At 42.5% G+C, this 25,248-nt stretch overlaps 1 protein-coding gene across 2 annotated transcripts in view; it reads left to right on the top strand.

Annotated features, from left to right (window-relative positions):
- The window catches only part of IGF1R (insulin like growth factor 1 receptor), a 172,375-nt gene that overhangs the window by 115,268 nt on the left and 31,859 nt on the right, over window positions 1-25,248 (top strand). For both annotated transcript variants that reach the window (XM_041418296.1, XM_041418295.1), the window contains exons 3-9: window positions 11,951-12,263; window positions 14,741-14,886; window positions 16,342-16,486; window positions 20,774-20,988; window positions 22,970-23,096; window positions 24,324-24,562; window positions 25,027-25,194. In XM_041418296.1, coding sequence (XP_041274230.1) covers window positions 11,951-12,263; window positions 14,741-14,886; window positions 16,342-16,486; window positions 20,774-20,988; window positions 22,970-23,096; window positions 24,324-24,562; window positions 25,027-25,194 — 1,353 coding nt within the window. The remainder of the gene's footprint in view (window positions 1-11,950; window positions 12,264-14,740; window positions 14,887-16,341; window positions 16,487-20,773; window positions 20,989-22,969; window positions 23,097-24,323; window positions 24,563-25,026; window positions 25,195-25,248) is intronic.

Below are 25,248 nucleotides of genomic sequence, written 5' to 3'. Positions count from 1 at the left end.
CTGTCACAACATTTCTCAGCATCAGCATTAAATGTTTGTGGGGGTGATATGGTATTGATATCTCCAGCATGACCAGAAATATTTTGTTCTTGGTCTGCTTTGTGTTCTGTAAATATACAGCTGGAGAATGTAGGGAATGGCATGGCTGGTGTGTTCAGAATAGATCAGTACAAGGAGAAGGATGTACCTCTGAATAGTAAAAACCCAGTGTTCTACCATGAGGAGGTGGAAAATGGGAAGTGTGGTGATGCTTTCACCCCTTTGACCTCTATAACCAGAGATATCTGCAGTTATTGGCTCAGGGAGACCCGTAACTGGAAGAAAAGGTAATTGCAGTCTTGTTACTATGGTATTATTGAGAAATAAAGCTTAGAATTCAATAAATTTTCCATTTGTAGGTGTTTGTGGGTGTCCTATAAATCCAATAATTTCTGGGGTAAACGAGGTTGTGGAAAGTTTCATGGTGTGTCTGAAGTCTGCACGTTCTGCATGAAGAACCTGTAAATACTGATATTACTGAATTGCAGAGCTTATTTGTTTTGGGAACCTGGATTTTCTCCTGTAACTAATACTAGCCCTCTGAAGAATTAATGAAATCCTTAGTGGAATTTTAACATTAAAAGAGAATTTCTAAAGCCTGTAGAAAAGGGTCTGTCAAATTATCACATGCTGTGGAAAACCAGAATTTCTGTACTTCAGCATAAATGTTTTTAAAGTATGTAAATAACATGAAACTTAAAAAAATTAAATGGTAATACTAAGTTTTGCTCTATTTAGTTCTTCAAAAAATCTTTTTATGATTTTACTCAGTGGTCTAGATGGATGAAAACATAATCCATATTTAAATCCTTTCCTCAAAGTATAGTGAACTTTAGCTCCTTTGATAAATTTAGATAATTTTTCTTCTTGCTAAGCTGGAGGAGTGTTTTAATAGCTCTTAAAAGTTTGTCTTGTGCGGCAAGTGATGGAAAACAATTTCACCAGCAGAATTGCTGTAGAGATGGGGAGAGGTACAGATCATGTTTTCTCTTTGAACATCTGACTCACCAGAGCTGCCTGTTAATCCTGACAGCTTTATTGCAAAGCAAAGAGAGCGGCTGAATAAATTCAGGGGGAAAAAAAGCTGCAGCACCACTGCCTACCCACAGCAGAGACAGTGACCCTGGGATTACAGGGAAGGAGGGGCAGGTGTTCTTGGCTTGCCTTCTAGGAGGATTTAGGAGCTGTCACTCTCTCTCAGCAACAGTATTCTAAGGGAACATTTATTTTCCTAGGGGAAAACGTTCTCAGTTCAGTTACACAAAGTTGTCCATGTTCACCACTTTCTTTCCTGGTAATGTTTTATTTGCGCTTTAAACTTTGTAAGCGTAGTCCAGATCTTGCCTTGCTTTTGTATGTGAAGCATTTAGACCCCCGGATAAATTCTTCTGAACTTGGTTTTCAGCAAAACCTCTTAGGAATAGTTGTGGATTTCTTGCTTTTTGTGAGTTTTTTATAGCTCTAGTACTCTAATGAATCAGTGAAGCCTAGAATGTCAAGAGTTGGAAGGGACCTGAAGTCCCAAACCCCCTGCCATGGGCAGGGGCAATTCCCATTAGACCAGTTTACTCAAGGCTTTATCCATCGTGGCCTTGTAATGAATCCAGCTCCATGAATGTTAGACCCTAATCCCAGCCACCACCAACAAATTTTGAATTTTAAAAAATGTCTGTACCTATTTTCCCTCTGCTTTTTGGATAAGTATTTATTTATATTGAGCATATATAGGAGCTGTGAATTAAAAAAGCTTTGTGCCCCGCAGGTGCCTGGCATGAGTTAAAAATGCATCGTGAGGCACCTCTGCAATGACAAAAATCTCAGATTTCTTGCTGGGATTTTTGAACTAGAAAAGTGTTTTTGTTCAAAAGATGGGATATGATTGCATGAGCCTAGGGTGGATAGGGGGCTCCTATGTCACCCAGCCCTCATTTGTATTTAATCCAGTTTTTTCCTTATTTTGTTGCATTTAGATACCTGATAGAGTCTCTTTCTCTGCCAGCCACTGGAGGTCTGTAGTGGGCCAGCATCAGTGAACACACCATGCTCTTGGAGGTGTTCTGGATAAAATTTGAGGTTTTGCCTCCTTTAGATTTTGAGGGGCCAGTGATTCTGTCAGGCTTGGATTTGCCTGGTGCCTGTGGTGTGTCCGTGCTGCAGGTGACCCAGGAGCTGCTCCACGGAGCGCTGCAGTCGCTGGGTGAGTGTGTGGGAATCCCAGAGGGTTTGTGCTGCAGACAGCATCGATCCCCAGCCCGGTGCCAGCTCGGCGTGTCACTGCCCAGACATGGCCTCTAATACCAGCTTCAAGATGAGCTGCCAAAACCACAGTGCTCAAGGCCTCTCCCTCTGAGTTCGGCCAATGCTCGAACGAAACAGCCCCCAGCTTGTTCCTCCGGGACACAGGCCTGCCTTGTTAGGAAATCGGTGAAGTTTGGGAACCCACAATACCTCACATAGCTCTGTGTACAGTAATGGAGGGTGGAAATAGGGCCATAGGCATGAGCAACCAGACGAGTTATAAATATAGAATACTCTCTCAATTCCAGTTTCGTTAGTCATGGGAGGACAGTGAGAGTTTTATAAACTTATAAGGAATATACAAACAGTTCTGAATTTAAAATAACTCTGTATAATTTTTTTAGTGTGTGAAAAGAATATTCTTTTTTGAGAGCATCCTTGTAAGTATCTGCTATACACAGAGCGTAAGGATCTGCGTATTTATATGTTCATGTGAATGTGACTTGAGATGACAAAAAAAGGTACCGGAGAAGAAAAGCGTAGCTCAAACGTGCCAAACTCGAGCAAAAACAGAGTGGGAAGCAGCGTGCTTCCCACTTTGTGCCAATATCAAAAACATGAATCCCCTCTTTTTCTTTAATAAGTGCTGTCTGATGCCATCTCCAGCTTCAGAGCAGCCAGGCAGTGTCTCTGGGCTGGCTTTGCTCACCTTGGCTGTCCTTCCTGCAAATAAATAAATAAATAAACCTCTGCTACTCCCTAATCTGATCACAAATCCTTACTACAGAGAAGGATTTGGAAAGTCCGAAGCAATGTCATTATTATTTTTTCCCACTCATGCTAGCAGGAATTCCTCAAAAGCGTGTGGAAGTGTATCAGCAGAGACAACTCAAGCGTCGCAGTCTGAGCCGTGTGAGTGCACGGCCGGCAGCGCTGTGCGCGCCGTTTGTCCCGTGAGTACATTCTGTGTGTTTGCAGTTTCTGGGGGATGTCACAGTCAAACAGTTTATTTATCAAGCTGTTGGAAGAACCGAAATAGTTCAGTCTCACAACGGAGGAGGTTTTTAAAGATAGTGAGCTGAGCACAGGCAGGATGACACTGTCATCCCTCACTTGGGTTAGCAGGAAGCACTGAGCGCTCCCAGCTGCTGCTGTTCCATCCATGCTCCTTGCTGACCCAAGGCACTTTTTCCCAGTGCCTTCTGACTCAGGTGCTTGAGTCCTTTGCTCAGCTTGAGCTCTCTGGGGATTCAGAACTGCTGAACTTGCAGCAGTTCACTTGAGGCCTGCTTTGGGTTTGTGGTTGTGTCCAGTGCCACAATGGACTGGGAGCATCCTTGCGCTTCCCAAAGCAGGTTCTGCAGCCCAGCTCCAGTTTTCTTGTGCACACACAGAGCTGGTCAGGAACCCATAAGCAAACAGGCAGCTGTTGCAGCAGTTCTGTTGTCTGCAGATCAGACAGACCATGGAGGGTGGAGTTTAAAGTTTAGATCCAGATAGTTCAGGGTGATTTACAGATTAATAAAGCAATTTGCATCAAGTCTAAAAAGATAACATTTTCCCATTTCCCTCTGAGACACTTTCATCCGTGGTTGTGGTGTATGAGAGGAAAGTAATTCTAATACAGCTTTAAAGTCAGCTGTATCCTTCCCACTGTCAGTGTTGCCTGTAAATTTGTTAAAATGCACTAAGAAATGGATTAATGCACAATCTTCCTGTCTGCTTTTTAGGTCTTAGAAATTCTGGACCTTTCTGTATTCCCTTTGCGTTATAATAGAGGAAGTTTCAAAATGAAAAATATATGCCATGGTTATGAAAACCAAGGAAAGAGCTCACCCTTTGATTGTTGTGGATCTCTAGAGCACAATCTTCAGTTGCTGTCAGATTTGCTTACACTCTTCTGTATTTTTACACTTTCCAGTATTTCTGGAAGTCCTGAAGGAAATGCTTTATTTGATCGTTTTAACGTAATTGCCTTAATATTGTTTGGAGCATTGTTGCTGTTGTTGTTAACAGGGTCCCCCTAACAGAGTACTTGCAATGTACAAATATCAAGTGATGTCATACTCCCAGATTTAGTAGTTTTTTATTTAAAACAAATGCACCAGGTGTCTCTGATAATTTTGCAAACCATCAGCATTCTTGCAACTTGTTCTGCCCTTCCAGTATCATCCTGCTCTTTTCTCGGGCTCCTGAACATCTGGATCTTAATCCTGGTTTTAATGGCCTATCTCACAGGTGAACAGCTTGAAAAACCTTGCTCTGTAGTAAAGCAGTTTGCATGTTCTTGGTCTTTCTGGCTGTTTCCTTGAATGTTCATCTTTCTAATGTTTAGAACTTGACAGGTTTTGTCATTTGTTGTTGTCGTCTGAGTTGGAGATGAACAAAAACTTTCTAGGTTTGCCCCACTGTGTGTGTTACGAAGAGTTTTCCTGAAGCTTTTTTTTCCCTTTAATTTTAGTGTAATTAGCCTTTGGCTGGAGCAGTGTTGATTCAGCCTCCAAGACGAACATTCTGTTTCATTGCTGGTGCCAGAATGGTTAAGCTCTAGATGGGTGTAAGGCATGAAAGCAAAAAAGGGCATTCCTGAAATGGATCAGGAGCTGAATCCCTCCGAACCAGTGACTCTTGTTTGTCCTGGATTAAACTGCTGTGATCCTTCGGCATTAAGAGAACTACATAATTTAGGCCAGTGTGATAATGTTATCAGCCTGTCTTCCTCCTTTAGAATAAATCTGGAATGTGAATAGTAGTCCTCCTCCAGCTGGGCTTTTGCCAGGAGATGGCTGACCAGCACTCCTTGCTTGCAGTATATTAATTAAATCCTGTAAAGCTTATTGCCTTACACTTGCAGCACTTGGAAGACAGGCAGATTAAATCTAGCTTTAAGCAAGAACAAGCAAAACCCCAATATATCGCTCGTAATCTGCAGCAAAAAGAAAAATAATTTGCCTCAGAGCTGTTCTTCAGCAGCACTTTCTTTATCTATTACTGCAGAGTTCAGGAACTTCAGTTGTCCCTTTAGGAATGTGGACAAATCTGTGACAGTGAGTGGTGGGGGATGGCAGTGGATGGGGAGCAGCTTTCACCACCATGGGGGGACTCTCATGTTCCTGCCTTCATCCCCACTCTGATCAATGTTACTGTTCAGATTTGCATCTTCCAGTGGGAAATTTCCTCGTGCGTAGAGGAAATGTTTCTGGAACAGTGCAGTTCTGATGGTAAAACATTCCCAGCCAGTTTGTTTACCCTGTGTTGAAGATAGAGTGCAACTGGCCCCAAATCCCCAGAGATGGTTGTGTATCTGCCTCCGTGGGTTTGTTTATGTGCTGAATTCATACTGGCGTGGAGGGGACTAAATGGACTTGTTTTTTTCCTCATTCTCCCGGGTGCCAGCTGCAATGATGCCAGTCTGGGCTGTGCTGGGCAACATAAACTGTTTTGAAAGAGAATGCAATTCATGCTGCCTGGGTTTGTCAATAACATGTGTTTATTTGCACCTTCCTTACGCACTTGGAAGCAGATGCACGCTACCTGTGCTATCCATGGGTTCCTGTTGACTGTGGGATAAGGTGGTTGTTTTCTTCACTCAGGTTTCCATTTGCTCTCATTTTGGTGTGATGGGAGTTGTTGTGATGCTGCTGGAGCATTTAGCGGGGTTGATTGCTTCATTTGCAGAAAACTGAAGGGATATGGGAGTTTTGCAGTGCCAAAGAGTGTCCCCAAGTCCTCTGCTCTGAGTAAAATGGATCTGGCACACATGTTGTTTTGTATCACAGCTGGGAAGCCTGGAAGCTGTTTTGATATAACTTCTAGGGTAAGGAATGAATGAGAGGTGGCCAAAAGAGGGATGTGTGGGTCATCAAACTCCAGTGCATCCAACTGAAAAATGCTCATTGAATGATGAATGTTTCCTCTCTGCTTTATAGATCTCATTGCATCTGGTGGAATCTGAGCATTTCCAGGTGCTGGATGGTGCTGGACCTTCCTCTCCTAACCTGTCTCCCACTCCTTTCTTCCACTTCCTTTGCTCCGGAAGCATCTACAGGTGCTTCCATCTGAGCAGTTGGCTCCAACTGCTGCACAACTGGCTGTGTATTGTTTTTCACCTGTAAAATCCAGAGGAAGGGAATGCAAGAACTTGATCCTTGATCAATCTTTCGTATGATTAAAAACTGTGCAGTTAGTGGGCTGATATCGGGCTGGGCAAATTCACTGAGGTTGTTTTGAGGTTCTGGATCCTTCATCACACCCACTCCTTCATGCAGGGATAAAGGCACATACAGCATCTGACAAACAGAAATACCCAGAAGCAAGAGACCAAAAAGCTTTGTGTGGAGGCTGACCAGGTGTAGTGGGAAGAAAATAATTCCCTGAACAACTTCAGAATAATTTCAGGATCCTTGGAAAGGTCCCAGGGATAAAAATGGGTTGGTAGTGAGTAGGATTTAAACATGGAAACACATGACTGGTCTCGAGTCAGACATAGCTTGTGGGCCATAGGCTTAATGCCCTCATGGTGTACGTTTGTATATATCCAGGTATTTTGCTGGTGGACATGACTCTACATACTGGAGGTTTAAAAGGAGGAAATGATCTCTTTCAGGTCCTAGATCAGTGCTGGATTGAACCGAACTTTTGAGATCTGGCAGTTAATGTCAAAAACTGCCAGACTTTGTGCCTTAACTATTAGGAAATGGTTTGACATGGCAGCATTTTTTGCCTGCAGGGTTTTCATTGAATATGAGATAACAAGTTTTAGAGAGGGGGGAACAGAAAAGAGAAAAACTACACCGTTGTTGATAAGCTGCTAATAGTTGTTTCTGTGGTAATATAAAGATTTACACAACTGCTCTGAGTGGCCTCTTCAGTGCCTTGGAGATGACTTTTAACCATATTTCTGTGATCAGAACACACTACTGCATGTATTTAATATGTGTATTTCCTTTTATTCTGTACTTTTTGATTCCAGCCCTGACCATGAATCACTGGAACTGGATTTTCTGAGTAATGTCTCTCCAGTCTCTCTATTCTCACAGAATATTGGGCAAAAGAAATCAGGTCTTGTATAGGCTGTTTGAGCATTTAAAGTCAGCTGTTTGAAAGGCCGTACCAAAGTTTAGCCCATTAAAATGCAATATTTTTAAAATCCTGTCATGTAGAAGGATTAACATTCCAAAAGTGACTGTATTTTTCTGTCTTTGTGGATAAATTTAGACAGCTAATTTTTTTCAGTAGTTGGCTAGGAGAAAACACTCCCTTCCTCCTCTGGTTTCTGCTCAAAATGGGATGCTTTTTTCCCCCCTCTATATTTTTTTTCTGAAACATTATTTTATCTGAAGGATGCTCTAAAAAAGACAAAAAGGGTATTAAAAAACCCAAACAACCCCCAAAGAAAGATCAAATATCTTTTTACAAGGAGAGAAAGAATCTTTAAAAAATATTTATCCCACACTTGGCAACCTTTTGCTTGCCCGCATGTGACTGGCGCGGTGCCATCCTTGGCCGAGGCCGGCGCCTCTGCTTGCCAGGAGTCTTCCTCCTCTGGCTTCATTTTCACTCCCTGTGACTGATTGTTTATTCACCTGATTTTTCTGCTCCAGCATCGCTGAAGTCATGGCGTCTTGGAGATGATAAGAACACTTTGTCTGCCCAAACTCTACGATAGCCATGATGTCAACGCGGGCGCTTGCAGCGAGCCCTGGCGTGCTGCACGCTCCGCATAGCAGGGAGGGATTAGATGTCAGACAAACTTACTGCCACCTCCTCAGCCTCAGCCTGTCCAAAAGGGAACTCTTGTAAATACAGGCAGATGATTTGTTGCTCGCTTTTTCAATTTTTTTCCCCCCACCAGAGCTGTGTTTGAGGATTTCCAAACCTTGCTTTGTGTTTGCAGTTCTGGTTTAGCATCTTGGGGGTTTTAATTTAGGATAATGAGTCTGAGTCAGATTCTCTTGGGGCTCCTCGTGTTTCTAAGATGATTCTTGCATTTAGTTTTAAGGTGTCCCCTTGCTGTATGTCAGGTCTGAATCTGATTTGCTCAGTAAAAATGAAAACTTTTGCCTTTTTTTTCTATCAGTGATCACAGTCCCCTTGCTGTATGTCAGGTCTGAATCTGATTTGCTCAGTAAATCTGAGCATCTTGGAATGAAAAATTTTGCCTTTTTTTTCTATCGGTGATCATTGTATCTTAATAGTATTTGGAAAATCTTGTGGATTTTTTGTTGACAGGGAAAACTCATTTGAAGAAATCAAAGAGAACGTAAAGTACGGATGGACAATGAAAGTTCTGTTGTTAGTTTTGCTCCAGGAAATTGGATTTGTGGCTACTGATACTCTTGTACTGTCTTTCTCTAAAGATCTGACACCTCTTTCACTCCCTAAATGTAAGTGGGTGCTAGTCTAGTCAGGCCTCCATAATCTCTTTATTGAAGTACTTAAGGGTCTGCCCTTCTCTACATCTTGCTTTGACTTCCTCCTCCCATGGCTGCCCTCCAAGGTCTCTGAAATTTTCCATTATTTTGGTATCTCCATGTGATGACAATTAAGCATTTTTTGCCCTTGGGCTTGTCAGCAAGGATTTGTTCAGGGGTTGTTTTTTTTTTTGTATATCGTCATCAGCCTTCATGTTCCGAGACACTGTTGTACCTGGCTGATAAGTTCTGTCCCCAAATGTCAGCCCACTGTTTGCTCCTGTTTGTGTCTCTAATGTTCTTGCAGAATAAAGTCAACAAGTTATTGAGTGTGTTGCAGGGCACTTTTTTTGGCCAAAGTATTTGGAACCTGCATTTTACATGTTTTGGTGCAAATCTAGGAGCCCAAGCAGCACAGTTTGGGAGGGTGGGGGGAGGATGGGTGGGTTTGGACTGTGAGGTCAGCCAGTGTTGTTTAGTAAGGTTTTTAGAACAGGGATATCTGAGGGAGCTGGCGTGTAAGGCAGATAAAGCTTTTTTGTTGTTGATAATATGTCCTACACACACACACAGAAGTTCTTGTTCTGCCTCTTCAAAGAAACAGGATACCCGTATTGTCTCCAGGCTGAAAACTCTGCCAACGTTAGCAAGAACGAGCAGAAAATAGGACCGAGGAAAAAGCAAGGTTGCTGAGTTTTTAAAAAATTATCTTTATAAAAAGTTTTCAAGAGTTCACGTTAAAATGGTTGTGATTAAAATATTACTATAGTTTTGAAAACCTGTTTCACTGATTGCCTTTTTCATGTGAACTTGTGTATCCTTCTGTGCTCCAATTTTTATTTCCATAGACCAGAGTCAGCAGATTTAGCAGGAGATGCAGGGAATCCTATTTTTATAGCAGACTGCTCATGAATGGCAGAGGCATTAAGGGAATACAGGAGTCTTTCCCAGGAATGAAATAAACTTAATCTATGTTTATCCCAATACTTAGTACAGCAGTGTTTGTTTTCCAGCAAATTGTTCAGATGAAAACAAAGAAATCATGTATTTAATCAATACATCCAGTAATGAACTTTGTGGAGGCATGGGGTGGGGTGTGTGTTTTTTTTTTTTTAGTAGGGCTTTGAACTGGAAATGTAGCTACCACATGAAATCTGAGTTCTGGCACCCACTCAGCACAGCAGTCCATCTGCTAGCAAGACACACTGATTTATTTTTTTTTGTTTAATCCCTTAGTAGTGCCAGATGCAAGTCCTGTGTACCTTAACGTGAAAGACAATTTGTGATGCCTTACTAAGGTGGCATCTGGGCAGACTTCTTTTGCACTGGTGCAGATTACAGTCAAAAAGAGAATGCACACCTGCACACGTGTTTTATTTGGTATATGGATTTGGTGTATATGGTTTGTTTCGTTTTCAAGACAAAAAAATAATCCAGCATCTTCTGACAGTGAATTATTTAGCAGTGATTGCCTGTACATTCCTGCTCTCTGTAGCCTTACAGGCTCTGCAAAAATTTTCTTAATTTGGTTTTCATGTGATGGTTGTGGTACCTGAACATGCACCAGCAGTGTTCGTGGTCCCACCTCTTTGTTCTCACAGTCTCCCCCTCCATCTATTTCAAAACAAGGTGGTTCAAATTAATCAGTCAGTATAGAATCATTCTGACAAGAAATGCAAGATTCTTCAATGGCATTTTGACAAGTCTTTTTTAAGGTGGGCACTACTTAAAGCTGTTAGAAAATGGCTCTTTATGATCAAAAGTCAGTGTGTCAACATCCTGGGTGCAGAGCTCTGAGCAATGGGAGTTTTTTGTTTGTTTTTGTGGGGGAAGCTGTTAGAAAATGGCTCTTTATGATCAAAAGTCAGTGTGTCAACAATCCTGGGTGCAGAGCTCTGAGCAGTGGGGGTTTTTGGTTTGTTTTTGTGGGGGAATTGTTGTTGTTATTACTGTTGTTATTATTATTGCTTAATAGCGGTCTTGAGCATTTTGTCCTGTGTCAAGATGGTGGAGTTCTGCTGAATGGGACTGTAGAAACTGGAAAGCCTGGACTTTATGGGAAGAGGACGGCATTAAAATTTTAGGGTGTTTAGTCCTGCATTAAAACAACACCATAGCTGCAAACTGAGAGATAAATCACAATGAAGAACTTGTGTGGAGTTTCATCAGCTGCTTCCATGGTCATTTTGGGATGTTAACTTTTCTCCTAATTATCTGCTTTCTGCTGAAGTCATTCAGTTTAAATGTCTGTGTTGCTTCAGTGTAGTGGCACCACTGAAATCCAGTTTTCTGCTGTTGTTACTGATACAGTCTTCTAGCTAAGTTAGAAAGTGGCAAACAGCTACTTAATGCAAACCAGATTTGCAGTCTCTGTGTTTCCAGAGCCTCTGGCACATGGTTCGTGTGGCTAAAAGGCCATAGAGTGCTGTAATCAAAATGCTGTTGTTACATAAATATGATGCTGCCACTTCTTTTGATCTAGCAGTGGTGAGCTCGGCTGCTGAGGATTCTGCTCTTTGTTCGTGTCTTCCAAGCTGAAATGCTTTCACATAAAACAAATGTCTCCATAAATTTGCACCCCTTTTTTTTTCCCTCTCTTTCATATTTTGTTCTGTGAACCCAGAATTTGAGGATAAAGCAGAATTCTGTTATGCTCTTCAGGGGAAAAGAGTAGCTCCATAATTCCTCAGTATTTGATGTGGATGATGATTTGATACTTTATTAAACCGCATTTTGCACACATAAGCAACATTGGGATGCTACACTGGGGTCAGCCCAGCCATGTGTGCTGCACAGAGCAGTGCTTCCTTCTACAAGTGTAATTAAGTTGTTTTGAAGGAAGTTTGTTTTCTTGCCAATAAAAGACCAATTTGAAGTACAGATAGGAAAGGCAAGAAATGCTTAGAAAGACAATAAGTCAGCATGCCAAAAAAAAAAAAAATTTGTCCATAATACTAGGGCTATGGAAAAGGTTCCAGTACTGCCTGTTTCCATTATCCTTATGTTGATCTTGCTTTCAGCAGTTTTCTTTATTACTTACTTGGTTCATGTCATAAATTTGATCTGAGAAAATGATACTTTCAGGCAACTAAAGCTGAGAAAACCAGAATTTTTTTACAGTAGCGGGCTTGGATGTTTTTCAGAGACGCTCTAGAGCACAGGGAGTGAATCGCCATGGAGTTGCGCAGAGCAGAGTTTCTCCTTTAGTGCCACCCACCTCAGCAGGTGATGCTCATGCTGCCTTGTTTTGTGTCCTGCAGTGTGCCCCAGCTCGTGCGGGAAGCGAGCCTGCACAGACCAAAACGAGTGTTGCCACCCAGAGTGCCTGGGGAGCTGCACGGCGCCCGACAACAACACGGCGTGCGTGGCCTGCCGCAACTACTACTACGAGGGCGTGTGCCTGCCCACCTGCCCCCCCAACACCTACAAGTTCGAGGGCTGGCGCTGTGTCACCAGGGAGTTCTGCTCCAAAGTCCCCGCCACGGACGCCAGCGAGTACGAGAAGTTCGTGATTCACAACGACGAGTGCATGGCCGAGTGTCCCTCGGGCTTCATCCGCAACGGGAGCCAAAGGTAACGCGGCTTCTGTCTGCTCGGCCTGCGTGGGTTGGCCATGCCCTGTTCAGGGCAGCTCGGGGTGCAAATTATGTGGGGTAGAGGGGAGGATTAGGAGGGGGAATTTCAGTGGGGGATTATGTGGCTCCCTGGTAGAAGCTGATTTGGACCCTTCCATGAGGAATCCACCTGATGGGTGTGTGTGGTCCTGTGCAGTGTCAGAGGGCTCTGGTTCTTCAGAGGGCTGGGGAGGAGGTCATGCCATGCAGAACCAGGTCTTCAACTAGAGAATAACAAAGCAAAAGCGAAGCCCAAGAAAAAAGCGAAGCCCAAGGTTGGAGTTGGCTGATGACCATTATCACACAGAACAAACCATAGGAGTTACCTTGCCTTGCATATTATGTGCTTCATGTGTGCCTGAATTTTAGACATGTATTCTTCAGTGTATTTAATTCAATTTCCTTTTTTTCACTATTTCCAGGAGATAACAATGGTGTTTTAGAAGGAAGTAATCATATAGATGGTGACAAAAGTAATGCAGCAGCCAAAGTATCACACAGAATAATTTCTTGTACGAGTGTCACTCTCCTCCTGTTATTTAACTCTAACAGTTGGAGCAATGTTTGCTTGTGATTTTTGTAATTTCCAGTGGCTTAAGCAAGCAGCCTTTGTTGCCTACAGTCCCTTGGAAATCACAGACTGTCAGTAAAGGATAGGCAGTGTCCTAAAATTTGTAGTGCTTCAGTATTATGCTAAAAGAGATCTTTGTAGGCTGCTGTGTTTTCTGGAAAGGTGTTTGTGGTGATGCAGCAGTTGTGTGTCTCCGTGTGCATGTCATCCATCTGTTCCAGGCAGTCTCCAGTTGGCATTTGGATACAAGCAACTTAACACAGCCTTTGCCCAAATCCAGATATTCACCTGAGGAATGCAGCTTTTGTTATCTCCTGGAGCTTGTAGTAGCAGCTGTTTGAGCTGCTTACGCTGGAGTGCGTGGCCATCCAGTCTTATCTCGGTGTTGTGCTCTCTGCAGAGATTGAAAGGAGCTGTAACTCAAGGCTAGTGAATGTTCTGTTCCCCAGAGGTGCTGTTAACAAATAGTTGCAAATGGAAAGCATTTCCAGCATTCTTTGTACATTTAGTTGAATCCTCTTTCTTGTGTATGCAGCTTTTAGTGGTTTGTGGCATGTTAAAGAGCAGGATTTTGAAATAGGAGCCTACTACTTAGAAAAGGAGCTTCTTTCTCTTATGGTTTATGCATGGAAAACTGTTATCAATTTACATGTTTCTTTAAGCCTCAGAGGAAAGTGGGTTCACTTTCTTTTAAAAAAAAAATAGTAAGTCTCTGTCCATCAGTGTTGTCAGCAGAAGCCTTTGTCTTTGAAGCTGAGTTTGGGTTTTTTTCATTTTATTTTTTCCTCTCTAAAGTGATACTAGGTGGAGTAAGTAATCATGAAATACTAAGTAAAATGCTAGAATAAATTGGAAAGTAAAAATTACCTTCAATGAGGAAAGACATTTACCAGGAAGAGTGATCAGAGGGCCTGTGTTGTGCACACATGAAGTGTCCAACTTTGAGATGAATGTGTAGGAAAAAATCATGGAGCATTTAAAAAGTTCCTGCAGCCAAAGGTTGGTCTGCCCTGAGTTCTTGTTGCTTGAGTTTGGCTGCTAAAAATGCTTCTGAGTGCCTGTGAGTATAAGGAGAAATGAGACTGTGTTTCAGTGTTGCCTCCCAGCTTCTGGCAGTCTGGTTCCTCTGTGTTTCTTAATGTTTCCATCTGTATCACCCATTTTGAACCTGCTTAGACTTCTGGCCTTCCTCTCCCAATTTCTGTTGCCAATTAGTTGTCCTTGCATCAAGACACAATCTTCTGTTTCCTTAAACTTGCTGCTGTAATGCCTCTTAAGCTGTAAGAAGTAGTGACTAATTGCCTGCTCACTTTCTCCACATCCCTTCTGACTGTCCTCACACTTGTCTTTCTGAGTTAAATGGCCAGGAGTATGGAATTCCCTAGTGCAGAGCTTTAAATATTGGTTTATGGATATGGACACAGACAACTTTATAAGAATGTGAACAGTATTTTCCCATCTCCAGTTCTTGGCTGGCCTATTTTTTGTTGAAACCTCCCTGCGCTCTGAGGCTGCCTTTGTAAATGGGAGGGGAGGGGTTCCTGGGAACAATTCAGTTAGAGTAAATGCATAGTTTTAAGGGCACTGGGTTTTACCTGAAGTGCCTTTGACTTTGGAAGGACCACAGAACCTTCCAGAAGCTGGCAGACCATGGGTATGGGTCACTGTATGAGGTACAATGCTGCAGCATCTCTGGAGTACAGCAGGCAAGTGTATCCTGAACAACCATGGCAGCTTTCATTCTGGCCTGGAGAGTTTGCCAAAGCTTTAGAGGGAAATATCTTCCAAAATTCAACTCAGAGCAGTCTGTAGACACAGAGTCGCATATCACTGTTTATTTTCAATATCCTCCTCTTTCCTCACAGCATGTTCTGCAGCCCTTGTGAGGGGCCTTGCCCCAAAATTTGTGAGGATGGGAAAACAAAGACCATTGACTCAGTCACATCAGCACAAATGTTGCAGGGATGCACAATTCTCAAGGGAAATCTGCTGATCAACATCCGGCGTGGAAGTAAGTGATCGCCCTCTCTTTCAGAACCCTGATAAGGCTGCTTTTCACATTTTTCCTTCTGTCGTCAGCGTGATGATAAGAACATTAAAAACTCAGCAAGTTGTTTGCTTTCCAGGCCCAGAGCAGTGCTCCTGTTTGATTTGGCCCTCTGCAGCACGGTCCTGCCCCATGTGGGTGGAATGGGTATTCAGCTCCCAGGGATAGCTGGTATTTTTGTTAGTTTTTTTGGCAGGACAAGGAACCAGGATTAGGCAGTTAGACAAGCAGTGGTCCCAAAGGAGTAATAAAGGCCCAAGAAGGTGGAAAAGTTGAAATTCCTTGCATCTGGGTAGGTAAATAACTTGTCACATGGCATTGTAAGACTGCAGAGCCTCACTTTTTAAGGCAAGGTGTGGTGTTTTGCTGGAACAGGGAATCCAGAGTGCTGAGGGTTCTTATAAAGCCTAACACTGTGCTGCTGGATGGTCAGCATTAGTGAGCTGGCCACTTCTGTCACATGTCTTGAGCAAGCAATGGATTAAATTTGTCAGAGCAGTGATTCATCAGCCAGGGAGGTGTTGACAGTTGATGAGCTCTTAAGAGCAGCGTAAAAATTGCTGTTAGTTTTTATTGGACTTGTATATCCCTATGGAAGGTCCCTTTTAGTTTCATGAATAGGATTGAAACATTGGGATCTGTTTGATTCCCTACCTCATGCTGAATGAAAGTTCCTGGGTTTAGTTACAGCAGCATGTGGATTTTTTAATTTGCGGTCCCACTGCTACAGGTACAATCTTCCCTTAGGGGAGATGTTCCAGTTAGCTGGGGCAAGCGTGTGGGAGTTTTTAAAATGTTATTTAAGCATTATTTTAGAGTGCCAAAGAGCATCTGATTATTTGGTATGGGAAAGTGAGTTATCTGGAACATACTCCATGGCAGGAGGACTTCCTGATGGTTTTATCAGTGCTGTTTCATCAACTTGGTTCAGTTTTGTAGCTTTTCAGGTCATGGAAAGCAATGCTCTGTGACCCAGAGCAGACCAGGAACGTATCCTCTCCTCTTCATCTTCAATCTCATTCTCTGTTTTCCAGTGGAGCTTTCTGCCTGACCTCTGCTCCATACCCAAAGAGCAATTCCATCTCATGGTGTGTGCATTTACACAAGGGTCTTTTTGTCCCTGCCAGAATGCTGGCTCACCATTTGGTGCTGGCTTCAGAGAGCAATCGCCATGGAAAAATCAGGTGTTTCAGTATGGAAAAGCAAGACTGGTTTCCCACTGTTACTCTGTGGCTTTATTTTGCTCTTCAACCATCTGGCTGCACAGGCAACTGTTCTGGGGGAGGAAAACCAGTGTCTCTCATTTTCAAAAGCAGCAAGTACAAACATTATCTTTTACTGAGCTACTGCTGCACAAAGCAGAATATTAGTCAAAGCTGTGCATTCTTTACAATAATGGTTATCTTTTTCTCACTGTAGATAACATTGCCTCAGAGCTGGAGAATTTTATGGGTCTGATTGAGACAGTGACAGGGTATGTGAAGATTCGACATTCCCATGCCTTGGTCTCCCTGTCTTTCCTGAAGAACCTGCGCTACATTCTGGGAGAGGAACAGGTGGATGGGTAAGTGTTCAGATATTTGTGGATGCAATTTCACTTTAACAGAAAGCTGTGGAGAATAAGTCTCCTAAAACCCATTCACTTTCATTTACAGAGTCTCCTCTTTACTAATAGGCAGTGTTTTTCTCCTCATGAACACTTCTGCACGGCATTGCTCATTTGCATTACTGTCCAAATCAGCATGTTAAATTGAGTATATGACAAGTATTTTATGGTACCTTTGCTGTTGCTTTTCACTTTAGGTTTTTCTAGGTAGATTCTTTACATCAGTAAAGCAGTTTTGTTTGTTCTCTTTGCTCTCTTTGAGAAAAGAGTGTCTTCAGAAACAGCTGGATTTCTTTGTAGTTCTTTACTGTTGGGTTTTAGAAGAGTTTTATGGTGAAGCTGAAAGGAAATAGGAATTTTACTGGCCAGGGAGTGCAACTAGAAGTGAAACACAGTGCAAGTTACAATTGTTAACAACTCCCTGAAATGTTAACATTACATAGATTATCTACTGAGCATGCAAAAGACTGGTCAGGAAAAGTTGATCCCTTGAAATGTTTGCTGTGGATTATATTGCTTCTATAATTACTCACCATGTGATGCCTATTGCTGTATATAACTCCTGTTTTCCTATGATGGTAAAAGTTTGTCAAGGCAGAAGTTTTTATCCCTGCAGAGTGTATGATGCTGAGGCGTGGTGAGGATCCTTCAGCAAACTGTCTTGCTCTTTCTCATCCCAAATCAAGTAGCCATCCCAGATTTAAATCAGTGTTCTGTGGAAGAAATCAGTCCCCTCCATAATGATAGAACTATTAAAAGAAGAATTGGGGGAAATTGTAGAACAAAAGGTAGTGTGAGGGTCATTGGAAAGGTTGCTCATGTCTGACATCTGCTCTGACTGTATGAAGTTAAAGCACCAGAGATTCTTCACAGCCTCCCTCTTTCTCTCAGGATACTCTTTGGTCAGCCTTAAATTCTTAAAATTCCAGCATCTGACAACAGAGTGAGTGCAAGGGCAGCTCTCCCTGCAGCCCTTGCAGAGCACTCTGTGTGCTCAGGAAGAGCACTGGCTCGGTGGAGGAGTGTGTTTCCAGCTGCAGATCCCATGGGATTGTCCGTGTCCAGCACGGGCTCCTGTGGCCGCTCCTGGCGGGCTGTGCCCTCACAGGCACTCCAGCATGGACTTGGCTTTGCTTCTCCTCCTCGACCTCTTTGAATTTGAGTTTAGCTTTGTGTCTCAGGTAGTAATTGTGTTTATGGTACCTTGTCTGGCAGCAAGCAGAGCTGAACCGAGGGGAAACAGGAGGTTTATTAATCAGATTCCCCAAACAGAGAAGTAAAATGGGGCTGAGTGGGGAGGTAAAACAGATCTATAGTAAAGAGCTGCTTGTGCTAAAATTCCCGTGGGTTAGGAAGTGACTGCAGTTACACACTAAGGGGCAGGGACAGTCTCTTTGCTTGGAAGACGCCTGGCATAATTTAGGCATTACCACAGTCTAAATAACATGTCCCAAAATAACTTAGGTGGAAGCAGGCACCTGACAAGGAAGGACTGAGACTGAAGAATTACTTGGGCAGAACTATGAACAACAGAGAGTGCGATCTTAACCTGGAAAGCAGTGGGCTGCTGGAACAAGAGCTGTTTGTGCCAGCAGTGCCTCTAGGGGTGAGGGACAGGGTAGCTTAGGGCTCATTATGATTGTTGTTCATTACACGACTGACCCCACAGCCACTGTCCTTTTATTTCTTGAACTGGATTGATAAAACAGCACTTCAAATGTTTTGTTCCTTATTCAGTTGCTGTTGCTTGCCTTGGTTATCACAGAAAGCGGAAAGTTTAGAGGGAATCTACTTCTTCAGAGTTTTCATTGCCTCTTTTGAAAACCATGTCTGTAGTGAATGTGCTTCCACAGCAAGAAAATAATTTTTCCTTGCAGATAGGGAAACTGAGATGGAGATCAGATGTGCTGCCAGAGGGGTCTCAGTGTCTGTTGTAGGGTTTTGTTCCCTCATCTGGTGCTGACTCTGCCAGGCCCCTCTGTCCTCTGCTGGGGTCTGTGTGTTCACTGCTGTGTGCACGGATGGTGTGTAGGCAGCACATCCCAGAGCATCCCAGGCTGGGTACTGGAAATTGAGCAGTGTGTGGCCTTCAGGAGCAAATGAGCAGATGATGACTGAGGAGGAGTTTCAGTTGTGGCACTGACCTGCTCTGATGCTGTGTTTCAACCTCTGCAGCAAACTGGGGGACAGCCTATAAAGTCAAAACAACATCCCCCCTGTTTTCTACACCATTTTGAGGCAGAGGCATCAGGCCTGTTGGAAGGGGTGAACAGGATCTCCAGTGGTTGTGTGGTTCCTCACTGAGGAATTCACGGCTTGTTTTCCTGGGATCATTGTTGTCAGGGTGTGGTGAATTCAGTCTTCAGGAGAGCAGCAAGGCCTGATCTAACCCCAGCATTCCAGCAGAGCAGGTACCCTGTGCTGAAGGTGGGTGGGGGATGAATGACACCCTCCACACCTGTGATGACACCTGGCTGCAGTGCAGGCTCCCATGGGATGCTCCTCAGCTTGGTACTGATTTTGGGAGGGTTTCTCAGCTGCCTGTGTGTAAGTGAAGTCTGGAAAACTGAGTTGGGTAGTTGGTACACTGAGGTGCGAGGCTAGGTTTGTATGGAGGTTTCAGAAGCTCATATATTTAGCTTTTCAAACAAGGCAAGAGAACACTGAACTTCAGCGCATACTGTAAGATGCAGTACTTTCAAATCAACACAAGGTTTGATGATGTCTGTCAAATCCCACAGGCAGTTCAACATCCTTGTTTTCTACTGGCAGAATGCATTTAAAGCACAAACATGTCTCTGCTCTCTTATTAACTGAGCACATTCTTCTCAGCATCTGTGTGAAGTGGTACCAGGTATAGCAACTTCATTAGAAATCAAGTCCTGGGTAATTAGGAGACAGATGGAAATAAGAAAAACAACTTGTCTTTCACATTATTCTAAAAATATGCTCTACATTACAAGAAATGGCAAATCTGTGCAGATTGGAGCCAGAATGCAGAGTTTTTGTTTCAGGTTGGGTGAGAGAGGAATTAATGCGAAATTTTAAATGGAATAATAGATGGAAAAACTATAAATTAATAATATGGCAGCTTTTTATGAGCCCTGTCTTTTGTTTGCCACATTTCCTTGCAGAAACTCTGTAGTTAGAAGGGTTTGTAGAAAGCCCAATATAGCTCTGTTGGCAAGGGCTTAGCAGTGTCAGATGGACTTCATTGTGTTAATAGTGGATTTTGTGTTGCTGTAGTTAATGATGGGGGAACTTCCCAGCAGAGTGAAATAAATGCTGCCATGGTGGGTTGTCTTGATTTAGGCTCATCAGCTACACAGACCTTTATCTCATTTCCCAGTGGTTCATTTCTGTCCCTGCTATCCCAGAGTATCAGTGTCCTTGCAGGTGTTGTCTTGCAGCTGATGTAGAGCCTGCAATCTTGCTTCTGTTGCATGTATTTTTTTTTCTTTTCAATTCAGCCCAATTGAGTAGTACCAGGAATTTCTTCATAATATTTAATAGGGTTTTCATAATATTTAATAGGCCTTTTGCATACAGCTTTGTATACAGTATCTGTGGAAATAAAGGATGTGCATGTTATTCCAGGGCTGTGCTTAGGGAGTGGGCTCAGCACAGCTGCCTGTGTTTGGTTCTGTGCTCTGAAGTGTGGATCCTGTGCAGTCAGTATAACTGTTTGCTGTTGGGTTTCCATGTGCAGGTGCAACTTTACTTGGCACAATATAGGAAATCTTTATTGGGCCAAGAGGCAGAACAGAGAGGCAAGGAAACCTCACTATGCAAACTCTTAGAGTTGCTTTTGTAAACATAAGCAAGAGCTGTGTTAATGACTGTGTTTTATTGTCAGAACTCCAGAAGGCTTTTCCTTCCATAAAGTAAGGTTACTGCTTCCCATTTGCCACCAAATGGAAAATCCAGTGTATAGACCTGCTGTTCAGAGGACATGAATTTATATGTTCCTCATAGCAGCTCCTATACAACTCTTAAAACACATTGGAGTGGGGTTTAGGTGGTGTGGTCTCACCTTTGGAGTCCTGTGTCACACTCATTTCCTTGCCCCCTAAACAGTCAGGGTTAACTTGCTCCATGGGAGAGAAGAAAGCGCTTTGCTGAACACCAATTTAAAGTAAGAGGGAACAAATACAGTATTTCAAAGTTTTCTTATAGTAAATTACTCTTTGTTGGAATGAGCTGTGAATTAAAACAAGTATTTTTTCTTCAAAAACTTTCTTCTAGGAATTATTCCTTCTATGTGCTTGACAACCACAATCTTCAGCAGCTGTGGGACTGGAACCATCATAACTTGACAATCAGTGAGGGGAAAATGTACTTTGCATTTAATCCTAAACTGTGTGTTTCTGAGATTTACCGTATGGAGGAAGTTTCAGGAACCAAGGGACGACAGAGCAAAGGAGATATAAATCCAAGGAACAATGGGGAGAGAGCCTCTTGTAAGTAAACAAGCAAAAAAAATCTCAATGCCAACTGCACAGGAGGGTGTCACAAGAACAAACCCAACATGCTGACACATTGCTGACCATTGCAATATTTAGAGTTTGGGATTCGCAGGAGGCTTTCAGCATGTTTGTTCATGCTTTCAGCTGTAGCTGTGAAGGTACCTTTACATGAGTGGAAAATGATGTGCTTACACAGTACCTATCTCATTTGTAAAACCCACTTGTAGGAGATGACTTCTTCCCAAATGCCCTGTTTTTTGACAGCAGCAGCAGATAACAATAGGAACATACCTAGGAAATGAGAAATGAAATCCAGTAGTTTGGTGTATCCAACAAGGAGCAATTTCTCAGTCTCCTTTGTAGCTGTGCATCATTTTAGGGGTTTTCCTCTCTCTGACACTTATTCATTCTTGATACTAAGGAAGCTGCTGAATAACAATTCCATAGACACCAAAGCAAACTGTTTCTGTTACATTCACCTTCATTTAAGTTCCTGCCAAATATTGTACCTGATTGCTAGAAATGCTTGTTTCCAAACTTAGTTTGCTCTGCTTTATTTTCAAATTACTTGCTTTTAAATTGAGAACAATTTTTAAAGTTCTGCAGTATTCTTAAGCCTGAGCTTATCTGCATTTAATTTTGGATTCTGCAATGGTCAGAGTTATTGGAAAGTCCTCTCTTGGCTTTGGTGGTCTGCACATCAGGTCTCCAGGTGTAACAGCACATTTAAAAGCAATCTCTCTTCTAGGAATTCAGAATGCTTACAAATTTTGCCTCAAAACCCTTAAAACTGGCAATGCATTTTTCCCTTGGTCGCTTTGTGGTGTTTTTGGAGCTGAGTAAACTAAAATAGATCTTGTGTATAAGTCAAGTCCCCTTGTTGTGGATGGTGCTTACAAAACTCGGACACGTAGCCTGCTGAATGTCTCTTTGGGCGCGATGCAGACACGCAGATGGCCCAGATCCTTGTTGTAAGCACCCTCCATTCTTTGCACGTTCAATAGAGCAAAGCCTTGCAGTCCTGGAGGAGTTACAGACACACAGCCAGGCCTTACTACCACTGAGGCCAGTGCCAGCCGCTGCCTGCTTTTTTAAGAAACCAGTACAGAAAGCTTTCTGACTCTGAGAAGGGCAAAAGAATCAACAAAAGCTCAACTGCCTTTGCAAAGATAGCACCAACAGTGCCAGTGTACACGAGGGTGAAAACCTCTTTATTTTCAGAGCTTCTATGGAACATTAGAAACCAGCTCAGAGTTGACAGAACACAATTTCTTCATCCAAGAATTAAGTTTTTAAAATGCTATTTTGTTCTGGGTTGGAAAGCTCAGTGAGTTGGTAGTGGGAAGCCATTCATTTCAAAGCTGTGGGCTTCCATCCAGGTCTGTTCAGAAGAGTAGCTGGAAGCTGCTGCCATCAAATGGTTGTGCCGTATATGAACTGAGTTTTGGAGTTCTTGGTCCAACCTCTGATGAATGGGAATGTAAACTCCTTTGTCTTTTCCATGTTGTTCAGTCTCCAGAAAAACAAATGGTAGTTGTCAAAAGTTGTCCTGGAGAGTGAGCACACAGAGGCCAGTGACTGCTCCGCGCGTGCTTTGGAGCCAGATGATGAATTCAGTGCTTCTAAAATCAGTCCTGTGGATAAACAGGGCTTCCATTCCTCCCTCAGGGAGACTCTGAAGTAGTTTTCAAGAGCTTTCCGATGATGCATTAAAAGAAAATCCTCTTCAAAAAAAATTAATAACAAGTGGCTCAAGCATTTTTTAAACTGATTGCCAAGGTCACTGCTTACCCTTAAGCTCTAAGGGTAGTAGGAGGAAAGAGGAAGCTCTGCAGAGACAAAGGCTGTTGGTATCCTGTGGTGTCATAGGTGCTACTGGAAAGGCTCATTAGCTAAAACTGATACCTAAGAAACAAAAAACACTGAGGGGTGATGTGATGCCAACTCTGGCACGTCCTGTCCTTTTGCGTTGCAGGTGAAAGCAAAATTCTGCATTTTGTTTCCAACACGACGCTCAAGAATCGGATTAAGCTGACGTGGGAGAGGTATCGCCCTCCAGATTACAGAGACCTCATCAGCTTCACTGTTTACTACAAAGAGGCGTAAGTAGATGTCATCAGAGATGAACCAGGGCAGTCTAAGGCAGAGCAGAAGATTCTGTTCATACTACAGGCTGGATCATCCAGTTTTTGTACTTCATCCTCAAGTCCTGCTTTTGTTCTGATTCTTGGTGAAGCACAAGCCTCCTTTAAAAAGAGGATTGGTTTGAATGAGTCCTACAAATGGATTGCAAATCCATCAGGAGGTTTCAAATTTTCAAAAAGAGAAAGGTGGATGGCTTGGCTCTTCTCAGGAGTCTGATTTTGAGCTCCTCCTAAGTCCTAATGTTTACTGAGATACTTGCTTTTTCTAATCAAAGTTCTGACTAGAGAGCATTAGAGGTCAGGAGTTGGCCTTGCCACGTGGATGATTTGTCTGCTCAGGGTTTGGGGTTATTTAGACTGTCCAGCTTTGGTCATTTCCTGCATTAGTATCTCTTGATAATAGAGGTGTGGGGCAGTTACTGGAGAAATCCAAACTACTTGGGATATGCCTTTGCATATCCTTGTAATGGCTCAGATTTAAAATAATAAAAAAGCCCAAATGAGCACAGAAATAACTCTCCAAGCAGTGTGGAGGTGTGAAAGGGAGGTGTGGAATGCTGGTAATGACACATGGAGCAAAGATGTGAGACATGGAAGCACAAATGGTTCATGTCCCACATCACTTGAAAAAGATCATTGTGTTGTTCTACAATGAAGCCAGTGCTGGCAAGTGTACAGATATTAATAACAATAGTTTATATGCTCTTGCACCAGTGTTACGGCTTCTGGAAAGTAGAACTATATGAGTGTGTTTGTATTGTGTGGAAATAAAAGGGTAAAAAGCCCAATGTACTGGTCAAGGCTGGTCTTGGAACTTTGGGTTCTTTATGGTAAAAAGCTTGGCCACTATCAATAACTGTTTTGACTTCCTTCTGTTTGATATATGTTTATTTAAAGTCTAAATATGTCTGAAGCATTTCACTGCCTGTTTTGAGTAAAAAAAAAAAAATAAATATAGTGTTTTCTTGGAGAATGTTACTTTATTGCTCATGACTAAAACTGAACTCTGAATTTTCTACTGCTTGGAAATACAGATTTTTTTTTTTCAGGTACATTCTGCTGTGGAAAGCAAGTAAGCTTTATTTGCTTCATTGAGCAACTTTGAAGCAAGGCACTCTTATACATATATGACAATCTTTGGGAGAAAATAAACATTTGTGCTACTTTTTTCTTTGAATATTTCAGACCATTCAAAAATGTGACAGAATATGATGGGCAAGATGCGTGTGGCTCCAATAGCTGGAACATGGTTGATGTTGACCTGCCACCAAACAAGGAGAACAATCCTGGAATTCTGCTGCAAGGGTTGAAACCTTGGACTCAGTATGCCATTTATGTCAAGGCTGTTACCCTCACAATGATGGAAAACCATCATATTCATGGAGCAAAAAGTGAAATTATATATATTCGAACCAATGCTGCAGGTGAGATGCTAGGCTCTGGGCTGAGAGGTTGACAGTGCTGCAGGTGTGATTAGTGTATTATTGTGAAAGTCCTGTTGTTGATACAGAAATAAAATTTATGTGCAGATTATGTGCACAGTGCTAGCAGTTTGACTAATTATGAAAGTAGTATTAAAATCTGAATTAAAACTTTTTTCAGGTATTACCTTCATTAGGAACTATGGGGAGCTTCTTGGAGTTAGAATTTCAGGCTTTGTTCCATTGTAAAGATGAATTTAAGTACAGCTTTGGGGTGGGACTTGGTTGCAGTTGAACCCTTAACTTTTGGCATAAGTAGAAAATCCTTTCTTTGAAATAAGGTGGTGTTTTCCCTTGAAGTATAGAAATGCATTGGGATTCACTCAAAAGCTTGCATGGAAATACATTGTAGAGTGCTCTAGATTTAAATACCTTTCTTTTTTCTTTCTTTTTTTTTTGTTCTCTAGTGCCATCCATTCCCCTGGATGTTATTTCAGCATCCAACTCCTCATCCCAGCTGATTGTGAAATGGAATCCTCCCTCTCTTCCCAATGGGAACCTCTCCTACTACATCGTGCGCTGGCAGCAGCAGCCTCAGGACAGTTACCTGTACAGACACAATTACTGCTCCAAAGGTAGGAGAACTCAATGCTCTTGTGTTGAACAGCCAGTAGAGGGAATGGGTAAAT

The sequence above is a fragment of the Onychostruthus taczanowskii genome, unplaced genomic scaffold (assembly GCF_017590055.1).
Source record: "Onychostruthus taczanowskii isolate IOZ18803 unplaced genomic scaffold, ASM1759005v1 scaffold6, whole genome shotgun sequence".
NCBI classification, from domain to species: Eukaryota; Metazoa; Chordata; class Aves; order Passeriformes; family Passeridae; genus Onychostruthus; species Onychostruthus taczanowskii.
The sequence above is the reverse complement of the archived record's forward strand: the minus strand, read 5'-3'. Positions and strand labels throughout refer to the sequence as shown.